Source organism: Phyllostomus discolor, chromosome 5 (assembly GCF_004126475.2).
Source record: "Phyllostomus discolor isolate MPI-MPIP mPhyDis1 chromosome 5, mPhyDis1.pri.v3, whole genome shotgun sequence".
Classification (NCBI taxonomy): Eukaryota; Metazoa; Chordata; class Mammalia; order Chiroptera; family Phyllostomidae; genus Phyllostomus; species Phyllostomus discolor.
In genome coordinates, this window is record NC_040907.2 from 170524303 (window position 1) to 170544478 (window position 20176).

General features: G+C 53.8%; 1 protein-coding gene across 3 annotated transcripts; it reads right to left on the reverse strand.

Annotated features, from left to right (window-relative positions):
- Positions 1-2291: 2291 nt before the first annotated feature.
- On the reverse strand, positions 2292-17595 carry OAT (ornithine aminotransferase). Of its 3 annotated transcripts, none has more exons than XM_028512519.2 (11): positions 17489-17595; positions 12584-12667; positions 11726-11960; positions 9942-10166; positions 9742-9837; positions 7359-7486; positions 6658-6780; positions 5946-6074; positions 5118-5231; positions 3984-4128; positions 2292-2961 (listed from the first exon to the last, which is right to left on the reverse strand). In XM_028512519.2, the coding sequence occupies exons 3-11, from the start codon at positions 11925-11927 to the stop codon at positions 2801-2803; spliced, it is 1323 nt and encodes a 440-aa protein (XP_028368320.1). In that variant the 5' UTR covers positions 11928-11960; positions 12584-12667; positions 17489-17595; the 3' UTR covers positions 2292-2800. The 3 variants fall into 3 exon arrangements, with proteins under 3 accessions (XP_028368320.1, XP_028368318.1, XP_028368322.1); XM_028512517.2 differs by having other exon boundaries at positions 11726-12078; XM_028512521.2 differs by having other exon boundaries at positions 11726-11956; positions 17489-17582.
- Between the last annotated feature and the right edge of the window lie 2581 nt (positions 17596-20176).

Consider the following 20176-nt stretch of genomic DNA (forward strand, 5'->3'; position numbering starts at 1 on the left):
CGTGGCAGGTCCCTTCGCCTCTGAGCGGAGCAGGGAAGGACTGGCAACAGATCCCCAGGGCCAACCCAGGGCCCCTCCCTGGCCACCCCCACGGGTCCTGCAGCTTCCCGTGTTCTTCCCATGTTTCTATTGAAACCACTCCCGGAGGTCATTACTTCCAGGTCAGTACAAAGTGCATTGCTAGGCACTCCAGAGCCACAAGGGCTTTGCAGAAAAAAGGGTGCGGGCGGGTCTCACCAGCACCCTTCCCTGTCTGTGTGAGACAGGAGTTTTCATTAACGGTTTGAGGGCCTGGACCAACATGCAGGAGGAAGAAGCATCTCATTTGCAAGTCAATCAGAAAAAGGCTGGGGGGCCGGTAAAACTCCTCTGAGTCATTCGCACGTGCATGGCACAGTAACGCAGTGGAAAATATTTTAAAGAGCTTCTCCTAAACAGACGAAGAAGAAGCTGTGTCGGCTGTGTCCTGCAGATACTCGTGTGTGTGTGTGTGTGTGTGTGTTTGAATGGCTCCTGCCGGCCTCTTTAAGAACCCATCCCCCCTCCAAGTTAGAACCGAACGGAAGTGCTTTCACACACCTGGAGCCTCTCAGCCATGCTCAAGGGACATGGATCAGTCCCCCTGCTCCCAACCCCTGACTGGTGCAGTACTTTCGCTTTGTGGGAGCCACACCACAAAGCACAAGGTTGCAGGTTCGATTCCCACTTGGAGCACATGCCTGGGTTGCAGGCTCATGCAAGAGGCAACGGATCCATGCTTCTCTCTCACATCGATGCTTCTCTCCCTCTCCTTCCCTTCCCTTCTCTCTAAAAATAGTCTTCATTTAAAAAACCACCCAAAATACCCCATTCATCGGCAAAAAAGTTAAACACCATGAATAAGGATACTTCATAAAAAGGATACAGCATTCCCCCTTACCCACAGGAAATACATCCCAAGATCTCCAGCGGATGCCTGAGACTGAAAGTAGCACCAAACCCTATATATAGTTTTTCCTATATGTACACGGGTTTAACTGAGACACAGTAAGGCATTAACGGCAATAACTAGTAAAATAGAATAATTATAGTGGTATGCTGCTCGTGTCAGTGCACAGGCTGAGGGCCTCTGGCACAGTGGGGACGCGTCCTCTGTCCACACCCGCCACCCGCAACGTCACTGCCCTTCCCATCTTCACTGGGCCCTTACCACGCACTGTGTGGCCCTCACTTGTGCAGTCTGGGGTGCAATGGCAAAACCAACCCAAATCTTTTGCCTTCCGCACCGTCAGATAGATTTGTCCTCCCTGGAGATCTTAGGAACCTCAGCGTACTTTTTCCTTTCTTCCCTTATTAAGTCGAGAACTTTCGCCTTTTCACTCAACGGGAGCACTTCACAGCTTCCCGGCGGCGTGTCCTACTTGCCGGCAACACCCCTCATGCACCTGGGGGCCATTCCGTAAAGCGGGGTGACCTGAACACAAGCACTGCGACCCCACAGTGACATGGGGAGGGGAGAGGGCTGGGGACACTGGGCGAAAAGACGATGCCCATCCAGGACAAGACAGGACAAAGCGAGGCAGCCGGAGACCTGCCGTGCTCCTCCGAGGGGCACACGGCTGAAACCTATGAACTGCTTGTTTCTGGACCCTCCGTGGAACACTCCTGGACCAGCGTGGGTGGGCCACGGGTGACAAGCCACCGGCACCCGAAACTGCAGAAAGCACAACGGCAAAGCAGCCGAGACCGCTGCGGCACGGCCCCCAGGAAAAGGCGATTGCTCTGAAAGGGCAGGAGGGAATATCGTCAGAGACATTTTACAATTTCGTATTTGTAGAGGTGACCGAAGACACGGAAACGCTCTTAGAAAACTCAGTTAAAGCAGGCAGAGGGCATTCTCAGCGAGCTTCGAAATGCCAACCAGCGATACTGCGCCGGCGGTCACAGCACAGCCATCAGGGCAGACATTTTAAATACAGGCTTTATTTTAATTTTAAAGAGCAATTGATTGTAAGTATTTTGCACAATTTATATCAACACTTAAAACACAGTTTGGGAATCTTTAGCAATAATTCTTTTTTATTTTATTTTATTTTACTTTTATCCCCCCAGAGGGGATGGAAGGGAGAGAGGGAGAGAAACATTGATGTGTGGTTGCCTCTCTTGCACCCCCTACTGGGGACCTGGCCTGCAACCCAGGCACGTGCCCTGACTGGGAATCGAACCTGCGACCCTTTGGTTTTCCATCCACTGAGCCACACCAGCCAGGGCTGAAACAATAATTCTTAAGTCGAAATAAGGACACTCATCCTGGTGTGGGCTAATACGAACTTTATTTCAATCTACTAGTTTACATAATAAGCTTAACCATTTCATCCTTCCTAAAATTCAATGACTATGATTCAGCTTCATAAGGTTAAACCAGTAAAACCAGTCTCGTATATAACTTTTTAAACATAATACATTTACACCAGCTGGGAAACTATAAAAACGTAAATAGGTCGCACGGGGCTTGATCAGGAGGCTGCCCGTGCACGGACAGGCAGGTGCGCCCCCCTCAGGAAGCTCACGAACACGCTGCGGTGTCCAACGCGGACGCCGCTCTCTGACACGGCACACTGCACGGCCACGCCGGCCATGCCGGCACACGTGAACTGAAAAATGCACACGTTAAAAAAAAACACGAGTCCTTGAGGACACAGGGGAGTGGAATGTGCCTGCTCCGAGAGCAGGAACACAGAGGATCCCGGGCGGGATGTCCCCGAGCACCTGGTGCCCGGCCGGCCCCGGGCCCCGCGGGAAGCCGCCGCCGCCGCCACCCTCAGAAAGACAGGATGGTCTTGTTGATGATCTCCACGGACTCCTGGATCTCGTCCTCCTTGATCACCAGCGGCGGGGCCAGCCGGATGATGTCGCCGTGCGTCGGCTTGGCCAGGAGCCCGTTGTCTCGGAGCCGCAGGCACACCTTCCACGCGTCGTAGTCTGGAGAGAAACAGACACGCCTGCTGATCAGGGACACACGCTCCGTCCGACACCCCCCCCCCCCCCCCCCCCCCCGCGGCAGAGGGGGCACCCCTGCGGCAGAGGGGGCCCGGCCAGCGGAATCCCACTCCCACTCAAGGAAGACGGCTCAGCCCATAGATCGCTTTGTTCCGGTCTTAAAGAAGTCACTTGTCAGCAAGCACATCACTAGGTTTGAATGGTATGAGCAGACATACGGTTTTTGTTAGTTTTCCATAAAAGCACCCGAACCCAGCGCACGCCGCACACGCCTCCCACAGAGCTGCCCCCTGACCCGCGGGGCCGCACGCGCGTCGAGAGAGAGCACGGTCCTCAGCCCCAGCGGCACGCCGCCGTCCCTCCGTGCCTGCGCCCCCCCACCCACGGAACCAGAGTCTTCCGGCTGGAGCAACTTTTATGAAAGCCCCCGCCCCCAGGTATTTCTGAATGCAGCCGAGGCTGAAATCACTGCTCTAAAAGGAGAGGTTATCCCGACAAAATCCCGCAGGGAACCCAGAGGGTTACAGAGGAGGCACTAAAACACCCAACGGTTCGCCGAGTGGCAGCTCAGGGCATCTTCAGCACCACCTTCGCCATTCCTGTCATCGTCGGTGCCGTCCCTACAGCCCCGCTGACCAGCAAAGTGTTAAAGTGACACAGGACGGGGCAGCGGCGAGGAAGCATTTGAGGGGAGCACTCCCTGCAGACGCACGGACAGGAGTGAGTGTGCGTCTCCAGGCGCCCCACACTTAACCCCAGGCGGAACGACGGCCGTCAGAGAGGAACGAGACCGGGACGAATGAGTTACTTCCACGCACCTTCCCGCAGGAAGGGCCCACGTTCTGTAAGACCAGTCGGTAAACCGGATGGCCCCGGGCCTGAGTCAAGACTTGGTCTTCCAGCAGGCGGCCAGCCACCGGTTTTGGAGGGACCCAGCGACCAGACAACATGCCAGGCGTGTCTGGGGTCTCCCCACGCAGGGGACACCCTGGGAGGACGCGTACCTTTGGTGGCGCGGATGACGATGGCGTTCAGCAGGCCCTTGCCGCGCACGGCGGTGACAATGTCGGAGGGCAGCTTCATGAGCTCGTTCCTCAGGAGGGCGCCCATCCTCTCGGCATTCTCGGCCAGGTTCTCTTCCTCCAGAACCTGCGTCGGGAGAGAGATCACACACACACACACACGTTACAGCTGCCTTTTCCTCTCGCAGGGTGCTTGGAGGGGGATGCAAAGGGAGACACACGCAACGGGAGAACCTGACTGAAGGCCTGAACTTCCGTTTCAATTCTGCAAAACCTACGCCAGCCCAACTTCCAACCAAACACGCACGGGCTCAGACGGGGCCCTGCTCGGTCACAGCCCGTCGCCCGTCTGCCTCGGTGGCAAGAGAAGGCTTAGAATTCGTTGAAGGCAACTAATGTATCCTTTTCTTTTTTTAATTAATTTTTTTAAAAAAGATTTTATTTTTAGAGAGACGGGAAGGGAGGGAGAGGGAGAGAAACATGGGTTAGTTGCCTCTCGTGTGCCTGCAACTGGGGACCTGGTCCGCACCCCAGGCACGTGTCCTGACCGGGAATCAGACCAGGGACCCTTCGGCTCGCAGGACGACACACGATCCTCTGAGCCACGCCAGCCAGGGCAGATATAGTCTTATTAATTGCATAAATCAATGGACTGAATATAGTTTAACTTTTTAACTGTAATAGAGCTTCCTTTCTTTTCCCCCTTAAAAGGCCATCCTTACCAATCACATAATTGTATGCCTTTGGTAGGCACGAAAGTACTAAACTTGAAAGTGTCCAAAGACACGCTTAGAAAACACCATGTGTGCTAAGGCCTGGCGGCCAGGCCTGGTCACAGAGAGAGCCCTGGGCAGGCCACCCAGTGCCTATAGGACCAAAGCCTCGGGGGACTGCAGACGCCGCACGCCCACAGAGGACCCTGTCCTCTATGCCAAGGACTTTTACAGGATTTACAGGACTTTTCACGAAGGCCACGCCCCTAAAGCTGCTCCTCTGCCCTCGTGCTCAGTACGACTTGCCAGTCTTACGGCATTTCTCAGTGCACCCCGGGTTCAGAGTTCACGGTCCCTACAGCGCAGCCCGGGGAACAGCGCCGCCCAGCCGCACCAGACTCACCTCCAGGGCGGCGATGGCCACGCGGCAGCCCAGAGGGTTGCCCCCGTACGTTGAGCCATGCTCCCCGGGCTTGATGGTCAGCATGATGTCATCGTCGCACAGGACCGCAGACACCTGAAAGGCAGAGGTCGGGGCTTGGCGGACCGCTCCGCGACGAGCCGGCCCAAGTCTCAGCACGCCGGGAACACAGAGACGCACGAAGCTGCTGGCAAACTGGACGCAGAGCTTCAACAAGCAAGGGCTGCGCAGCGGCCGCCTTCGCCCACCCCCCCCCACCGCCCCCGAGCACAGCCGGCCCACTCCAACGGCACAGCGCGGCCGCCCTCCGGAACTAAGGCACAGCTGCCCCCCCCCCCCGGGGACCACAGCTGACTGTTCTGCGCCGTCCCTCCGAGCCTGTAACCCAGCGCAAGCGGCTGGCTCGAGGGCTCGCCCAAGAACATGGCAAAACACGGAATCTTCCCGGTCTCTGCGTGAACCCATCCCGGCTTCAGACACTGAGTGACGTTGTGCTTCTGAACGACGGGAAAGAGCGGGGCGGGGAGTTGGGGGGGAAAGTACAGAAGTACTTTGGGGGGGAACGCTCCCGCCCAAAGCAAACTCGGCAGCAAGCTCCAAGGCCCACTCAGGTCTCCAGTCCAAAGTGACTAAGGGGCCACCCTATGGGGCTCTGACGTGCCCTCGCACACTTTCCGGGGACCTACAGCCGCTGAGTAACCCCGAGCTGCAGCAACGGCACTGCCGTCCTGCCCGGCAGACACGGAGCACGTCTGAGGGGCGCACTCCGTGAGCGCGGGGAACAGAAAGGGGGGTGGGCGCCGAACTCACAGGGTACAAGCCTCCAGAAAGAGCCTTGCCCAGCAGGACCAGGTCAGGTCTGACGTTCTCGTGGTCCACGGCCAGCCAGCGGCCGGTTCTGGCCAGCCCCGTCTGTATCTCATCGGCGATGAACAGAACCTGGAGGAGAGCAGCAGTAATCACCCACTCCGCTCCCACGGGGAACGGCGGTCTTTGTTCGACTCCTCCCACCCCCGCAGGCGAACGTGACATCTGCCATTCCCTCAGACTCGCGAACGTGCTTTAATCACCCGTGTCGACAGTGCCCCGTGACGACCCTGTCGGACACACACACCAGTGTCCCCGGGTCAGGCCACTCTCCCCCGGGGCCCACTCTGCAGGTCCCACATGGTGGGGAAAGGCACCCACGCCACGGGAGGGCTTTCTCGGGGCCTCCGAATAGAACTGCTCTCAGGAAATAAACTAACTCGCTCACTTGCTCCACACACATTACTGAACCTTTACTTGTTACTAACTATGCACCAGCCTGGGGGGAAGGGGAGGGGGGAACTTAAATGTCACAGCAGAGGACAAGGGCCCGGGAGGAATCGGAACAGGCTGCTGCAGAGCCCGGGAGAGGGCGGCCGCTCTGAGAGCGCTGTCTCCCCCTAGTGGAGAGGCTGGGTCACCGCTGCACGCGGCCCATCAGCAGAACCCCAAGGGACAGACCCCCGCGGTGGGCGGGAGAGGAGGGGCCGCGGACCTGGTGCTGCGTGCAGAGCTCCCGCACGCCCATCAGGTAGCCTGGGTCCGGAACGATGACACCCGCTTCGCCCTGAATCGGCTCCACCATGAACCCGGCGACGTTTGGATCCTGAAGTGCGCGCTACAAGAAAAAGGGAACGATACATTCCGGTCACTTCCTTTCTAGCCTGTTTGGGTTATCTGGAGTCACCCGGCGCACGGGCACAATTTCCTGCTGAGAACAAATGTAACATTTCTGACTGACGTTCAGTTGCCAGAGACCCCAAACACTTCATTCAGCTTTAAGTTGCTCTATCCCACGTTTTCTAACGTATGGGGAAGTACACTGGAGCCAAAAACCAGAGAAAATGGCTGTTTTTAGAAGCCGTTTTAAGTGCATCTTTTTGTTTTTACAAGTTCTCCACTCTTGACTTTCGAAAGCTAGCTGCAAACTCAGTAGTTTGTCTAGTAATTACACAGAGACTCGCCCAGTTAGTACGCATCCAGGACGCAAATCTAAAGCGTGGGTGGGGCGTCGGGGTTAGACCGCGAACTCGGTCCCCCAGCCGCGCACTAGCTGGCCAGCACAGAACCCGGTCCAAAATCTCGGCTGCCTTCAGTGAGGCAGTTTCCATCAGTCACACCCATGGGTAATGCATGCACCCTACACATTTAATTCCCACTGAGTACGAGCCGAAGCGAGCAACGCCAGCGACGCACCTCAAGGGCTGGCAGGTCGTTGTACGGAATAATCTCGAAGCCTGGCATGAACGGCCCGAACCCGTCGTAACTGGTCGGGTCTGTGGAACTGGAGATCGCGGACATGGTTCTACCCCAGAAGTTTCCGGCTAGAAAGGAGAAAGACACAGTGATTACGTCAAACGAACACGCAAATTTAAAAAGCACAGTCCCCCAAAAATACCTTCGGAGAGTTTGAGTTTTGAAAAACCAAGGTTTTGGCCCTGGCTGGTGTGGCACAGTGGACTGAGTGCCAGCCTGTGAACCAAAGGGTCGCCAGTTTGATTCCCAGTCAGGGCACCTGCCTGGGTTGCAGGCCATGACCCCCCACAGGGGGCTCGTGAGAGGCAACCACACACCGATGTTTCTCTCCCTCTCCTCCCTTCTCTAAAAATAAATACTAAAATCTTTTAAAAAGAAAAGAAAAACCAAGAGCTTGCTTTAAAGAGCTCCCAGTGAGCGTCCCTTGGTTCCAATGAGTCTGATGTCAAACACCATGGGCCCCAAGGCCACCAAGGTCTGGCCTCGCAACCGCTCCTTTACACACTGAGCTCCTGACCTCCCACCTGGGCCGCAGAGCCCCCGAGGACGGACAGCTGTCCCTCCTCTCGCTGACCCACACCCTAACCACTGAGACAGCGCACCTGCGGCCGTGAAGTGAAAGAGAGCACCCTTCATAGAGGACTAGCATCTTTCCTTTCAAAAACCCTTTTAAAAACTAGTTAGCTGTGGGCTCACTAGTCTACCGAGTGGATTTTACATTTCATTTGGAGAATGTGCCCTCTGGCAGTCCAAACACTTTCAATTTCGCCTTCCGTGGTACTGTGGTCTCCTATGTGCCAGTGACAGACAGCTGCCTTCGTACAAAAGCACTTCCCACCCACCGACTCACTGCATTAGTGACTCTGATTGGACTGAGGAGCTGCTCCGTGAGGGCGCCAAGCTGCGTGCCGGAGCAGAAAGGCAGACAGGTGACCGGGACTGACACGCTCCCCGGGAGAAACACCGTCACACAGAGCAAACGCACGAGGTCATTTCAACCGGGTTAAATTCAAAGAAGGAAGGACAACAGTGTAGAATGAGAGAGACTCGCAGGTTCTCCTACTTTTGTTTTTTTTTTTTAACATCTTCCCACCACCGACTCATTAAACCCACTACTGACTCCCTGTATGTTGGCTTCACAGCCTCTCTAAACACCACTCTTGCGACATGTCTCACCTACGAGGAACCCCCACTTCGCCGGGCCACAGGCGGCAGCACGCCAACTCTGACCAGCATGTTCAGAGAAAACCCACGCACTGGACGTGAGCCTGATTGCTCTCCCTGCCCAGCCTCCGCCCAGCCTCAGGGGCCTCACCCTTCGGCCTCACCCTGCAGTGTCACCGACTGACCGCTAGGGGCAGCCTTCCGTGTCTGGGTGAAAACAGCTTTGCTAATCTAAGACACGGGATACGAGTGGTAAGAATAAAAACCGCCAGAAAGTCCATTTTTGTTTGAAAGATACAGTTGTGTTTTCCCACAACTAAGGCACAAGGTCCCAAAACGGCAGGTCACAGGGCTGGGCAAAGATCTCTCCTGCTTCCGTAGCAATCTGTCCCCGCAGCACCGACTGCCGCTGGCGGCCGGCTGAACCCCGGATTTCTGCCACGTGGCGGGGTTTGTCACTCCACTGCCGCACGTGCTCACAAGGCAAAGCATCTCACGACTGACTCTTACCAGAGTGACTTTTGACCATGTGCAGTGATAAGTTTATCCACGGTCTGCTTTTAGAAATTAAAATTAAAGCTTTAAAAAAATGTCACAGTCTATCAACGAACAGCGGCATTAAGGAGCCCAAAGTCAGCTGGCGTCATCGCGAGGAGCTGCTGCGTCTCCCAAACCAGCGTCCGGCTCGCTCCTCTCAGCGCTTCCCGGAGGCGCGCCCGGGGTGACTCCAGCCCCCTCCCCCTCCACTTCTAGGGACCCAATCCGACAGCACACTGCACATGGAGGCTCACACTTCGCATCACACCTGGGAGACGGCCCCGCTGGAACAAAACCAAGCTCAACCCCCTAACAAAAACGCTCCACCATTACACTGTCTAAGTAACGGAATCTGCTGCGAAGCCAGCCGACGAGCAAATGAGAAATAAATCATAGTCACTCGTTTTAGAGGGAGGAGCAGGAAACTATTTAAAAGAGAAAAATCTCATACGTGAACATTTGGAAATAAATCCGAGAAAAGAATGTTTCATGAAACATTCAACAAATAAACATTATCATGTATGAAGCACACGCACGGGGCGCATCTCATCGGTACGTTAAAACGGTGAACGCCGCCGCCACCGCCGCGTGCTAAGACCGCAGAAGGCCGAACCGCACACACCTGCGAAAATGATCTTCGCCTTGTACTTCGGGATGCCCTTGACGCTGTACCCCCACCGCCGGGCCAGCTTGCACGCCGTCTCCCCGGCCTCCACGCCTGTCGGGAGAGGAAACGGTTCGGTGGTTGGCAGTGTTTCTGAATCACCAGAAAACAATAAAGCTGCTCCCCCTGGGCTGATCAGAGGAAGCGAAATGCTTTACCCGTGTTCATCGGGAGAACTTTGTGGTAGTTGAACAGCTTCGTCACGTGCTCCTCGTACTCCCCGAGGACGGTGTTGTAGAAAGCCCTGGACGTCAGGGTCAGCTTGTCGGCCTGGTCCTTCAGCGCGTCCACGATCTTCGGGTGGCAGTGCCCCTGGTTGACAGCGCTGTAAGCGCTCAGGAAGTCGAAATACTTCCTGCCTTCCACGTCCCACACATAAATACCTAAAACACGTAAGGGAAAATAGCTGCGGAGAACCACAAAATCCAGGACAGATTGGAAAATCATTTCAGGAAATCACGAAATCACATGAAGTTCACTAAGACTGCTAGCACTGTGGGTAAGGCCTGTTTTAGTTCAAGCATGATGAACTCTGGCGTATAAGGAATTATTGTATCTGTCCAGCCTCAAATTTACATTTAACAAGAACAGTGTGACATAAAAAAGTCAGAACTTAAAGGGAGGAGTTATACATAACATAAACGTCGTGATTAGTTAACTGTAACAACCAACAAGACAGGAAGAAGTATCTCTAAGTCACGTATCTCACAAGGATCTAGTACCCAGCACTTCTACAGCTCAATGAAAGGACACAGAACGCAACTGAAAACAGGCAAAGAACGTGAGTGGGCATCTCTCCGAAGAGTAAACGACACAGAAAGAAAACACACGAGTGACCAACAAGCCCATGAGAAGGCGCTCAACACCACGCATGAGTCCTTGGAGAAACGAAAGGCGAAACCACAACAGCCCTGCACACCCCGTACCACGATCACGAATGTTTTAAGAGAAAGACAAACAAACGTTGGCGAGGATGCAGAGAAATCCGAACTCTCTTATTGCAAGTGGGAGTATACAGTGGTGCGGCAGCTACAGAAATAGTCTGGCAGAGGGAAATTCTTTGTACTACTGTTGCAACTTTTTTTCTTTAACTCTAAAATTACGCCAAGACGGCAGTTACAGGGGAAAACGACGGCGGTGTCACAGTGCTTCACTGAAGTGTATTACCTCCCACACGACACACACAGACTGAGGTCGCCGTCACCCTCCCCGCGGCACCGGACACAGCCAGCACTCGAGCCACTCACAGTGAGTGCTGGGTTACTGCATCTCAATACAGAAATCAAAGGCCTCTGGAGAAATGCAGACTGAGCAAATAACCGGGTTGGCCAAAGAAGTTCATTTGGTTTCCTTCTAGAAAATGGCTGTAGGTGCACTTAGCTGTCTGGAGCTTCATTCGGAACAATTTTGGTAAAATGCATGTGACAGCTGTCCTATCAGCGTGCATTAAAAAAAAACGTCAAAATTGGTGAATTTTTGTGCAGCCATCTTAATGTTGAAGATGGAACAAAACACAATATTTTCAGCATATTATGCTTTCATTTTTCAAGAAAGGTAAAAATGCAACTGTAACGCAAAAAAAAAAAGATCTGTACAGTGTGCGGAGCAGGCGCTGTGATGGATCGAACGTGTCAGCAGCAGTTTGCGAAGCTTCGTGCTGGAGAGTCCTCGCTGGACGGTGCTCCCCAGCCGGGCAGACCAGCGGAGGTTGACCGCGATCCAGTCGAGACATGAACTGGGAACAGTCCATGTTCTACCACATGGGACACAGCCAACATACGGAACACAGCCAAATCAATAAAGTGACTGGTGAAAATGAAAAATGTGTCTTTTATTTGAAGGAAAAACCATCCAGCCTTCCTTGGCCAAGCCAACACAGAAGCGATGTTTATCAAAGGGTTTGCAGCAGGACAGAAGGGCTGTTGGATAACTCGCAACGTACCTTTCCCTCTCTCCAGGGCCACGGGTAGGGGGTGGTAGTTGTGCGCCCCATACTTGGCTTCCCGCTCGAACACATAATCGGAGGACGGCGGGGGGCCCTGGGCCGTTTTCTTAGTCGCAACCGAGGCAACAGAAGCCGCTGACGAGTGGACCCCCCGGCAGAGCCCAGCGACGGTCTGGAAACGGGCCAGTTTGGAGAGCATGGCGTCCTTCGAGCGGGGACGTCACGGATCTGTCTGGAGGAGAGAGACGGCGCCGAGACGGAGTCGGTGCGAGACGAGTCCGCACTCGTTGAATTGCTACTGAGCGTTTGCCGAGAAGTCAAGAACGTGAGAGCTACAGCCTGTGGGAAGCCTGGAGACAGACAAGGGGAACAAGTACACAAATATTTACGGTGAGGCCTGGCAAGTGCTACCACGGCGCAGCCAACGGGCTACAGTCCAAGAGAACGAACAAGGAACACAATTGGTTGGGGGGTGGGGCGGTCAGGGGCTCTCACTTCTCAGGTGCACCCCTCTGTACCACCTGGCGATTTCGTAATAAATACACACACACTTTTTTTTTTTAAGTTGTCAGTGCTGACGGCACATCAAGGACAGGGCCCTCGCTCCGGGGGGTCAGGCAAGGCTGAACCGCAGCCGGGTTAAAGGTTGGTGTCTGACCTTGCGGACAGAGCAGCCCTTCAAAGGCACTTAGCCGTGGGGCACAATTGCCCAGCACTCGGTGAGCTGCCAAGTCAGCAAAGCTCAATGCCCGGGGCTTGGCTGGCGCCGCTCGGACTTGGCGCGTGCAGTAAACCCAGCGTGCTGGGGAAGGAGCAAGCACCCAGCACCATCCAGCACTCGGTCGACACACTCACCGGATACCCTTCCTTCCCACGGTTCGGAAGGGGAGACGGACGGTCAGCCCAAGGCCAGGGATGGTCTTCGGGGTCCAGTAAGTCCTGAAATGAAATGCAGAGCGAGCTGTATGCATGACGGAGGAGCAGGGCCCTAAGGCTATATCTCAGAGAAGCATGTGTCAACAACAAACAAAAAGTTCTATCAGAAACGTCAGACCGGACACGGCTGCTGGCAAAAATGCCTAGTTTCCCAAGACAGAACCTCCCCGAAGACTACTGCTAAGTCTAAGTCTGAAACGTAGGTTTTTAACTTTATTTCTCGGGCTCTTTCTGCTCAACTCAGTAAGAATTAATGCTTCACTTGGCCACCTAAAAATTTAAGCACATTTCTTGCCTTCACCGAATTCGCAATAAAACACAGCACTTCTCAAGGGCACGCTAAGCTACCTTCTGAAGAGAATTACAGGCGTCGGAAAAGCCTTGGAAGTGTTTGCATTCTCAGACCAGTAACTTCACCCACGAGGTTCCAGGGTAGGAAATACTCAGGAGGCCCTGGCCGGGCAGCTCAGCTGTCGTCCCGACACACCAAGGCTGTGGTTCGCTCCCGGGCCAGGGCGCACACGCGAATCAACCAATGAATGCATCAGTAAGTGAAACAACTCTCTCTCTCCCCCGTCTTCTCCCCCCGCTCTTTGAAGTCAATAAATTAAATATTTTTTAAAAATAGCCAACATCAATGATTTTATCTCCCACAAAGGCATGGTAGAGTAAGAGGCGAGAGTGGAGAGTCCAGGGTCCGGAGACCAGGAACTGGATTCTGGCGGGGGGCCCTGTCTCCGCACGGTCCTCCCGAGCGCCGACCTCTCTGTTGGTAAATGACGTGGAAGCCACTCGGGTCGTCCCCGAGGACTCGGCCAGATGATGCTAAAGCGCCGAACCTCGCAGAACTGGCCAGTTTCTGCAACACACGTGTCAACAGTGCCGTGGCTTCTTTTTCAAACCAGGCAATTTTTCTTTAAAAGAGCCCTGGCTGCTGTGGCTCAGTGGACTGAGCACCAGCCTGCCAATCAAGGGGTCACCGGTTCAATTGCCCATCTAAGGCACACGCCTGAGTTGCGGGCCAGGTCCCCAGTAGGGGACACGCAAGAGGCAACTACACATTGATGTGTCTCTCTCTTCCCCTCTCTAAAAATAAAAAATAACTTTAAAAAAAAAAAAATCAGTAAAAGTTTTCTATTGATTAAAACCCTTCTGAAGACTCTCAAGTAACTTTGCCCAAACTTTTGTCACAGGTCTTAACATTTCAGGACACTTGTCTTCATGACTGTCCCCCTATTAGAATCCTACAAGGCTCTTTTTTTTTTTTTTTTTAATTTACTTCTAGAGAGAGGGGAAGGGAGGGAGAAAGAGAGAAACTTCAATGTGCGATACATCAATTGGCTGTCTCTCGCACACCCACAACTGGGAACCTGGCCCACAACCCAGGCATGTGCCCTGACTAGGAATCTAACCTATGACCTTTTGGTTCACAGGCCAGAGCTCAATCCACTGAGCCACACCAGCCAGGGTGCTACTAAGCTCCTTAAATGGACAATAACTATGTCCTGAAATTCCCTTTGCATCCATCCAGAACCTAGCCCTGGTTTGGGATCCTGTCGGCTTTCCTTGTCTGTCCATGAGTGAGGCCCACTTAGACACAGGACTCCTGAAGGAGTCAAGTCAGCAAAGAGGGGTGAGGAAGGCCCTCGGGAGAGACAAACTGCCTTGTGTGGGTGGCTCAGGTGGTCGGAGCATCGTCCCATAGATCAAAGGGTCACAGGTTCGATTCCCGGTCAGGGCACGTGCCTGGGTTGCTGGTGCCATCCCAGGCCGGGGCACTTACAAAAGCAGCTGATTGATGTTTCTCTCTCATCCGATGTTTTCTCTCTCTTCCCTCCCTCCCTTCCCCTCTCTCTAAAGTTGGTAAACATGTCCTCCGGTGAGGATTAAAAAACAGAGGGACAGAGACACAGAGGGAAAAGCCACCCGTCCCTAACCACGTTGGATCTAGCTCGAAAAGGACATTAGATATGGAGTAACTAGTCTTTCCACCCCGAGTTCACTTCCCTAGATTCAATGACCTTCACGAGTCAAGATCAAGTGCACCAGTGTGAACATTCCAGGCCGTTATCATGCATTTCCCCAAAGCCCACACTCGGGTCCTAAGGAAAGGAAACTTCTATTGACAGCAAAGCTTCTAACATCAGATGTTTCCAGTAACCCACATAATTATTAACAAAGTCCTTCTTCAAGCCGCTCTTCACTTCCTCCTAGCTAACCGGCCCTACTTACACGAGAACATGCCTAAAACAGAATTTCTATTAAAGGCTGCATTTTGAAGAGTTCCTTTAGCAAACACCATGAAATACTATTTTTTAAATTCATTCAAAGAAAAACCAGAGTAAACTCATCAAAAGAACACTAAACATATTCCACTTGAGTAAACTTGGTTTTACTACATTTGTCAAATATTTACTTTTCTTGAGGTAACCATTTACAACAGATACAACCTTTTTAAAAGTTCTGCCAACAAAAGTGTTTTTTTGTTATCTTTTTTTTTATGTAATCTGGCTAAAATTCAACTGAAGTGCGTCACGGGCAGACACCTCGGGCGCTACGATGGGACAAGAACAGTGTCCACCTCACAGCACCCTCCGCCTGTCACCACATACCAGGCCACTCGCCAGGGTTTTAAAATGTATGAGACTGAGCCCATCCTCAGAAACTACTCAGGCAAAGCCATAAAATATGCACGCAAGTAACTGTGGTAAAGGCAGAGTAGGAGGGGAAATACAGCTAAACCTCTTTGAGGAGGGAAAAAAATGCCTTTTAAGAATTTTTACTATGTAGCCCTGGCTGGTGTGGCTCAGTGGATTGAGCACAGGCTACAAACCAAAGCATCGCAGGTTTAATTCCCAGTCAGGGCACATGCCTGGGTTGCAGGCCACGGCCCCCAGCAACCGCCCCCAGCAACCGCACATTGATGTTTCTCTCTCTCACCCTCCCTTCTCTCTCTAAAAATAAATAAATAAAATCTTTTTTAAAAAGAAGTGGCCAGTTGGATTCCCAATCAGGACACACGCCTGGGCTGTGGGCCAGGTCCCCAGTAGGGGGCGTGTGAGAGGCAACCACACACTGATGTTTCTCTCTCCCCTCCCTTTCCCCTCTCTAAAAATAAAATAAATAATAAAATTTTTTAAGAATTTTTAATACGTAAAGATTAATGGGTTTGGAGGAGAGAGGATGCAAAGTTAATTTCAAACACCATGAAAAATTACAAACCCAAAATACACTTTTTTATTTGTCTTATTTTTATCAAAACAATTCTTCTTTTCCTGGCTGGTGTGGCTCAGTGGACTGACTGTGGACTGTGAAGCAAAGCATCACTGGTTCGATTCCCAGTCAGGGCACATGCCTGGGTTGTGGGCCAGGTCCCCAGTGGGGGGTCGAGCAAGAGGCAACCACACATTGATGCTTCTCTCCCTCTCTTTCTCCCTCCCCACTCTAAAATAAATAAAATCCTTAAAAAAAAATTCTTTTTGCATGCTTGGATCTCTTTCAGAGTCAGAACTAGGTTCTCTGAAGAAGAAACCAGAATCCTCTAATGAAAGAAGTCTTTCATTCCTTTCCTGTTTATTTCGAGTGAACTGAGAACTTTGGATCACACACCTAAGAACAGCGCCAGGCTCCCACTGCGTGAACTAGTTTGCCTACAGAAACCCTTATAAACCCCAAGAAACTGGAGATTAGTCATTAATTCAGATAAAGCCACTCCATTGCCAGGTCACTCCTCCTTAACCCCCCCTAACTTACCACAACTTATCAAACAGGTAAGGCTGAACCCTAAGAAGGTACGAGAGCCCTTCTGGCTGGTGCAGCTCAGTGGACTGCGCTCTGGCCTGTGGACTGAACGTGTCTGGTTCGATTCCCAGTCGGGCCTGGGTTTCAGGCCAGGTCCCCGGTTGGGGGCACACGAGAGGCAACCACACGTGGATGTTTCTCTCCGTTTCTCCCTCCCTGCTCCTCCAAAAATAAATAAAACCTTTAAAAGAAAAAAAGATAAGAGATACAGCGAGTGACGACGGGAGGAGACGGCAGTCACTGAGAACAGCGTCCCGTCGAAGTCAGCCGGAGAGTGCGGTGCTCAGCTCGGTAGAAAAGGAATCCTAGGAATGCCTCCGTCGGGCTGGAATCCTTGTTGGCCCCAGTCCCTGGACACCATCTAGTTACCCTGCACGTTTCTCACTCTAAGGTAGGCTCTACTTCCTTAACGTTTTATTCGAACAAAGACTGGGGGCGGGGGGGGGGGGGGAGAGGAAGTTTGGGGGAGGGGAGTGATAAGCAGTTTGGCTACAGGGGCCGGAGGCTGCACGAGAGGTCTCCGCCGGCGCCCCCGCCCCCCAACAAAAGCCACCGCCTACTGGGTGAGCAGTTACGTGGTCTGCAGGATGCACCCTCCAAGCCGACCTCGGGCACGCAGGCCCGCGGCGCCCCGAGCCGCCGCCCCACGCACCGGGGCCCAAACGCCTCCTTCCCCGAAACCCGGTGGCGTTCGAGTGGCGCGGAGCCAAGACGCAGACACCTTGGGGAGCGTGGGACCAGCGGGCGGGGGCCGCAGAGGGGCCGGGCGGGCCGCGCCCGCTCTGGAGGGAGAAAGTGCCACATCCACAGACTCAGCCTCCAGCTTCCCGCCCTCGCCCGCGGCTCCGCGGCCCAGGGATGCAGCCCCCGCCGCGGAGGCGGAGCCTGCCCGCCCGCCGAGGCCCAGCGCGCCCCCTCCGGCGGCTCCCTCGGAACCCGGCCCCGAGCCGCCTGCGCCCCGCCGCCCCGTGGGGTGCCCAGGCCCCCTTCCGAGCCCCGGCCCCGCCACACCCACGCGGATACCTGGCAGCACCTCTGAGAACCGCCCAGGACGCGCGCTGCTCGGACTGAACGGGAGCGGAGAGTGTGACGCGGCACGGAGCTTAAAGCGAGGCTCCCGCCCCGCCCCCAAGACGCCCTCGCCGCCCATTGGCTGATGTCGAGGGCTGGGCCCCCCTCGCCCCGCCCACCCCGCCAGCGCGGCCAAGCGCAGACGCGCGCGCTCTAGATCCTGCCAGGAACCGCGGGTTCGAGCCGCACGCGCGCGCGCATCCTGGGCCTGGCTGCTGTGGGCCGCTCCCGGGTCCTTGCGCCTGGGCGCCCACCTGGCCGGTGCCTTTCCCTCGGTCTCTCACTGCCTGCCCTTTGCTGTTGGGAAAACGAGACCCGAGGGAATAAAACAGTGGATGGACTTCCTCGGGCACGCGGCGTTGCCTGAGCCCCAGCGTTGGGCCGGACCGCGGGCTCGACCCCCAGCCCTGTCCCCCCGCGGCCGTGCCAGTCCCTTGCCTCGCAGAGCCTCACTTGGGGCGCCAACGTCAGCCCCACACCAGACTGGGATGCTGCCCCCTTGCCCTTGAACCCTGGTGCTCTGTCGCGCTGTTGCGCTTCTGAATTCACCCCAGAAGTCCTCGCGGCAGCTGGAAAACACTGCCACCTCCTCGTCGCTGCGGGTAGAAGACTAAATGACTACAACACACTCACTGTGTGTGTGGCGCCCTCCACCCCGTTGTAACACTCGGGACTCAAAATGGAATAGTCGAGGGCAATCTCGTGTTGAAATCGGAAGGGACTTGGACATCATTTAGTTTACACTATTTTGTTATATGTTGGGTAACAGACAGGGAGAGGACAAGCGATTTGTCCAGGGTCACCCCAAAGGTGAGGGGCAGCCCAGCCCTTTGTGCTACCCCCCTTCTCAGAGGGCAGTCGCCGACAGCTACAGGGACAGAGGACTGAACTTAGTACCATGTTCCTTTAGACCCACGTGATTAGTCAGCGTCCCAGCCGGAACAGATGGGACCCTCCAAAATGTACACTTGGGGTCTGCTTGTGAGAGAAGTCATTTAAGCGTGGACAGGTAAACCACAGGGGTGGAGAAGTTCATCGCCTGGGGCCGGTGCGCCAGGGGGCCATTGTCAACCCTAGGCCTAAAGAGAATGATTTCCAAAACCCACACCTGCCTGGGCCACAGTCATAAGTGTCCCCTCGGGAACGGAGCTGGGCTGACAAAGATTCCGGCCTCTCTTCTGCCAGGGTTACCCATGGGCTGAGCCCATTAGGAAGCCAGAGACCTAGGGTGGCAGCCCTTTGAGGCCACCACCTGCAGGTCAGCCTCCTGGGACACGGACAGGGTACAGAAGGGTGGAGAGTAGATGGGGTAGGAGGGCAAATGGAAGACATTTGACATACGTAACCAGGTGAGCAGGAAGTAAGGTCACAGCTGTATGGTAGGGGTTGGGAAACGGCATAGGCACAGAGGCAGAGCCGTCAACTGCAGAGCCCAGGTTTGCAGGTGCCTAGAACAAGCCCCAGAAGGGATTCAGACCTCCTGGACCCGTCTGCCCTAGACCAAGGTCAATGACTCCAATAGTTGTGGCCGGGCAGCAGTCTCAGGGGCTCAGGGAGAGTAGGCCTATGCCTTTTTTTTTTTCTTTTTTCCTATCAGTCCACTACCTGCATACAATGTGGTTAACTTCTTGGAAGTTAGCTGGTTCTGCCCAAGGAATCGGACAGTAGTCATTTTTCCACATTCCTGCTCTACAAACCTGGGCACAGGTGTAAAGCCAAGCCGTCTCTCGGTACGGTCACAAAGCACAGCGACCCCAGGTTATGCCTTCCCAAGTAGGAGCGGGCACTTCTGAGTTCATAGAGGTGGCATGACACCCAAGATGTGCGTGGCACCATACACGGAAATGCTCTGGGACGCCCAGATAAGGTGCTCTTTCACAAACTGCTTTCCCATGCAAGAAAGTGCCGAGAATGTCTGGGTTTTATCTCTTCTCCCTTATCAGAAAAAATGCAATAGGTACAGAGAACATGATAATATTTTATAGTTTCTCTACGAGCAGTTGTTTTCTCTGCTTAACGTGACCTTGGAGATGTAGACAAGAAAAAAGCTTGTTTTCAACCACGAAATGGAGCTGTTTCATTGGCATGTATTTTATGTGTACAGTCCGGAAATACGTAAGGAAAAACATATATTCCCAAGATTTTTGAGCCTCTAAAGCTATTCATAGACTCCAGTAATTAACTGAACCATAATTACGGGAACCATGAAACTGAAAGGTAGAAAGACTGATCCCATAGCAGACAGCCAACACCTACATTGATTTCATCCGTTCACTCAGCACATGTCCCTGGAGTCTGTGAGCCTGATGTCGCAAAGGGTGTCGCACCAGGTACGCACAGGTGGGACTCTTCAGTGAGGAGGGAGAAGTCGAGGAGGAAATGCTCCTTCCACAGGTGTGAACTGAAATCTTGCCTGCACCTTGACCGTCCGAAAAAGCTGCCACTATATTAAAAAGGAAAGAACTCTTGATTTTCTTATACAAGCAACTCTCAGTTATTCTGGGACCAGAAAAAAATGATTTATGGATTATGCAGGCCTCTCGTTCTTGATTTCTTCTTCACGGTGTTGGGTGATTTTTACCCAGCATGAGAAAATACTTCCCTCCAGGTTATGGTCCCCCTAGAAAGACATCTTCCAAC